This window comes from Oryzias melastigma, linkage group LG19, assembly GCF_002922805.2.
Source record: "Oryzias melastigma strain HK-1 linkage group LG19, ASM292280v2, whole genome shotgun sequence".
Taxonomy (NCBI): domain Eukaryota; kingdom Metazoa; phylum Chordata; class Actinopteri; order Beloniformes; family Adrianichthyidae; genus Oryzias; species Oryzias melastigma.
Window position 1 is genome coordinate 8,100,740 of NC_050530.1, and position 4,732 is coordinate 8,105,471.

At 43.3% G+C, this 4,732-nt stretch overlaps 1 protein-coding gene across 1 annotated transcript in view; it reads right to left on the reverse strand.

Moving 5' to 3' along the window:
* Nucleotides 1-4,732, reverse strand: part of LOC112154009 (alpha-tectorin) — a 17,063-nt gene that overhangs the window by 7,169 nt on the left and 5,162 nt on the right. The window contains exons 7-12 of the mRNA XM_024284545.2: nt 3,111-3,511; nt 2,451-3,027; nt 1,775-2,358; nt 1,082-1,634; nt 408-1,006; nt 130-287 (exon numbers count right to left, since the gene is read on the reverse strand). Coding sequence (XP_024140313.1) covers nt 130-287; nt 408-1,006; nt 1,082-1,634; nt 1,775-2,358; nt 2,451-3,027; nt 3,111-3,511 — 2,872 coding nt within the window. The remainder of the gene's footprint in view (nt 1-129; nt 288-407; nt 1,007-1,081; nt 1,635-1,774; nt 2,359-2,450; nt 3,028-3,110; nt 3,512-4,732) is intronic.

Consider the following 4,732-nt stretch of genomic DNA (forward strand, 5'->3'; position numbering starts at 1 on the left):
TGGAAGTCATCATTTGGATTGGCATTGAAATTTCCACAAAGTCCACATACTTTTCCTCTATATCCAAAAGAAAATGTGTGAGTTAAAAAATTAAAAACTATTAAAGTATTTGTAATGGATGGTAAAAACCTGTAGTTTGGAGGAACGGTGATCACTACTGTGCTGTAACTATCAAAGGTGACGGTCAAGCCAAAGTCCGTACTGACAAATACACGAGATCCACTTGTGTAGATGGACACACGGCTTTCATTCAGGAGAACTGGTAAGTTTCTTGTTATTCCATTTACCTGGAAGTCAAATTGATACAAATGAGCTTTATGATTTCTTCTCAAGCAGTGCTAAAAAAAATTCTCCCCAACAAATTCTACTATCACATGCAGGAGTTGTGTGTAGTTGTGACAACTTACTTCTGCCACACCACGTCGATTCCTTGAAATATGTATTGAATATCCCCACACTTTGACAAACACTTCAGCAGCAAGAGAAAGTGCCAGACCATTCCACTGCTCATTCTTTGCTTCCACAGAAAAATCATTGAGGCCACTGGTCACATTGCATACAGTCGCCAAAACATAACGGCACGTTCCTTGGAAGTCGTATGCCTTGCGGTCAAACGTGATGTAGTGAGGGTCTCCAGAAGACGAGCAAGTACCATGAGGGTTGGGATGGCAGCCAAACTCCCCATCTACCACTCGACACGCCTCCTCAGGACCACAAGAGTGCGGCACACAATGGACCACACCCGTCACACCGTCACAGCTGCACAAACTCTGACACTCTTCTCCATCCCAAAACTGTTCCCCACTTTGCCAGTAGCACCCTTGATGATAGCATCCACAGGATGTTGGTGGCACACACTGGTTTCCATTGAGGACTAAGCCGTCGTTACACTGACACCCATCCTGACATGGAGAGTCACAGCTGAAGGGGAAGGAGAGGCTGGGGCAGGCGGAGGGACAGGATGTCCCACACAGTTCATAGTGGCTGTTTGAAGGGCAATTTAATGCTGCAGAAAGAGAAAACTGATTTAAAAATAGTTCAATGAAAGGTTACCTCCAAAAATTATTGAGATTGTGCTTACCACAGCCAGTTAAATTCCTCCACTCTCCCAGAGAAACCCCCTGTTGTTGACACATCAGAGCATAATCTCGTAGAACCTCACACAGAGTTGATTCAGGATCTTCAGATCTACGGAGGATGTCCACACACACGTCCACTTGCTGTGATGGCTCTACCACAGCCCAGCATGGAGTGAATGGACCATGTGGTGAACTCAGAATGCCACAATAGTCACTGGAATTGTAATTGTTTGTAGAATTATGAATTGTGTTGTCCACACAGTGAGATGCCAGGGATCCTTCTCGCCAGCTGTCCCCAAACACTTGAGAACTGTGGACCAGGGTTCCATTTGGTGTTTGAAAGTCATCGTTGGGTTCATCGTTGTAGTTTCCACAGAGTCCACCAAGTGAGCTGCTGTAGACCACAGGTGCAGTGATGCGCACAAAGTGAGGCCACACCGTTTGTACAGTCAAACCAAAAGATGTGCGAAGGATGATGCTGTGAGTGTTGCTGTGGAAGATGCGGATGTGGTTGGATCCAGAACTGAAGGGCAGTCGAATCTGCTGACCATCAACCTATGGTGCAATGGTTTATAATTGGTCATCAAGATATTTTAAAGTTAGATTTGGGCTCTTTAGGCACTGTTAACAATCATCAAATAATAAGTCATCATACAGTCACCTATTGGAAAAAGTAGTCTATGAAGGTTGCTTACCGTAACTTTAGCGTTGCGTTCCAATTCTAAGGAAATACGTTTTCCCTCTGCTTCAAATATCAGACTCTGGACAAACCCTTGCTGACCTTTTGGTACCTTTTCTGATGTCACCTTGAAGTGTGGATGATCAGATGATCCCATTACTTTGGCAAGGGTCAGTTTACATGCTCCAGCATACTGGTATGTCAGTCCATCAAATGTTTGATAGGACCCTGCCCCCCTGATCCAGCATGTGGCGTATCCATTAGGTCTGCATCCTCTTTCTCCATCTTCCACACTGCAGGTTTCATGTGGGCCACAGCTGTAGGGGGTGCAAGTCATTGAGCCAGCAGTGCAGCTACAGCGCCTCCCACAGTCTTCACCCAATATAACAGTCTCTCCTGATTGATAATAGAAACCCTCAAAGCTGCAGCCACACTCAGCATGAGGAACACATTCTCCAGCACTGAGGACATAGCCGGGATCACAAACACAGCTCTCCTGAACAGGAAGGGGGCAGTTTTGGGTGGAGTTAGGATTAACACAGGTTGGTGGACATCCACTTGCTTGAGACTCAAAGTGGCTATTGGCTGGGCAGGGGATTTCTAGGTTGAAAAAACACATAATTGATCTTTAATTTTAAGACATTTCATAAAAATGCTTTTATCAAAGTATATTTTATTTTAAAAACACATACCACAGAATCCAGGTCTTCTCCAACTTTCAGGCTGGATACCATTTTGTTGACACTGACTTGCATATACTCCTAAAGCTTGGCACAGAAATGGTTGGTATCCTTCACCAACACAGAGATCATAAACACAACTGTCCACAAAGTTTTGTGGGGGAAGTGTTTGGTGGCATGCTGCAAACGGTCCAGAGCTGTTCTGAAGGATTCCACAGTGTTCATCGTTGCTGTACAAAGCAGTCTGAGCTGCATTACAGCCAGCACATTCCAGACCTTCACACTGTGGTTCACAACCAGGTTCATCATCACCGGGTACTTGCCAACTGTTTGCAAAAACTACTTCAGAGCTGACAATCTCGCCTTCACGAGTTCGGAGGTCATCTCCAGGGTTATCATTGAAGTTTCCACAAAGACCACATGTTGCATTCTGGTAAGTGTAGGGCAGACTGATTCTGAGATAATAGGTTCTGTCGTAAGCTACCATCAAGCCAAAGTCGGTGCTGACAATCATTGACATGCCTGACTGATAGACCTGGACACGGTCCTGGTTGAGGGAAAACGGAGTTGCTACAAAGTTTCCATTAACCTGTGAAGAAACATGAAACAAGTTTTAAAAAATTCAATAAAAAATAAACTTTAAGAAGTATTTAAAGACGTATCCTTACTAACCTTTGCTTTGCCAGTGGTTCTTTTGACGAGCTCAATAGTTTCATTATAGACAAAAACTTTTACAAGTCCTGTCCAGGAAACACGAGTGCTGCCTAAGTGCTCGTTTTTGGCCTCTACTCTGAAATAGGGGAGCTCATTCTGACATTGTTCTGAGAGAACATAGGTGCAGGTCCCTTGAAAACTGAACACTTTGTTATCAAAGGTGTAGTAATGTGGGTCACCACTGACGGTGCAGGTTTGTCTCTGCACTGACTGGCAGGAGAACTGAAAGGAATCTGGCATGCAGACTTGGGAGAAGGAGCAGGGTTGGTTAGAGCACTGCAGGCCCGTTGTGGTGCACGTGCACTTCTGTGCACAGTTGGAGTCGCTCCAAAACGATTCACCTAATTGCACGAGTTCACCTAGGATACAAAAAAGGAATATATGTCAACATGGACAACAGTTTTGATGTTTTCATTGTATATGATATACATAAAAGAGACAATGCACTGCATAAAGCAACATTGGCAACATTTATTTTCATAAACCACCTTTGTAATTTCTATGGATTAAGAACAACTATATGAAACATATAGGGAAAATAGTATGAACTTTAACCCCAATTTTAGTCAAATGTGTGAGTGTGTGTATATTTTCATATGAAAGGTTTCATGTGATGTATCTCAATGACAAGTTAATTCTTACTGATACACTTTATAAACACATTTATTGTACCTTAACATTCATTGGAATTTGTAATGGTTAAAGAAAGGGTACCTGCTTCCTTGGAGGCAGTAAAAATACTAGTTCTTATCTGGAGACATTGGCATTTTGCCAAAGGGTGAGAAGGTTATCAAAAGTGCCATAAAAAGGGAAAAGTGATTATACTTTTTTGTATATATATATTTTTTAAAATAGACTAGCTTCTGAACTGAAACAGCTTGCACTCATATTGTAAGTGTTTGAATAACTTTGGAGCCAACTTAATGCAATTGCCATGTTTTGCTCCAAAAATAGGCTACAGTCTGCAAACATATTAAGATCAACATGAGTTACTTTCTGCACCATGGAGGGTTGAAGGGTTATTCTAAGTATGAAAGTTAAGTATGCAAATTTTTAAGTAAGTAACTTGGTTAGAGTAAGGCGAGGTTCCGTCGGGTCGTAATTCACGCAGGTGTCAACGACGCCCGACGAAGACAATCAGAGATTCTTAAACTAAACGTAGAATCGGTGTGTAAACTGGCTAAATCTGTGTCAGACACAGTAGTTTTCTCTGGTCCTCTCCCAAACAAAGTCAGTGATGAAATGTACAGCCGATTTTCATCTTTTAACTGCTGGCTAGCTAAATGGTGCCCAGAAAACGGCGTTAGCTTCGTGGATAACTGGAGCATTTTTTGGGGAAAGCCCAGTCTCATGCGCAGAGATGGCATTCATCCCAGTTTGGACGGAGCGGCTCTTCTGTCCAGAAACATTTCTGCTAGCTTTAGCCATGCAGCCTGACAACTCAGAAAGGAGACCGGGGGAGAGAGCAGTAGTTTAAAACTCTCCCCTGAGCGCCTTTAGCACCGATGCTAACCCCAAACAGGGCTAGCCCAGCAGCTCCTAGTGTTAGCTTATGTGCTGGAAGGCAAATGAACGGAATG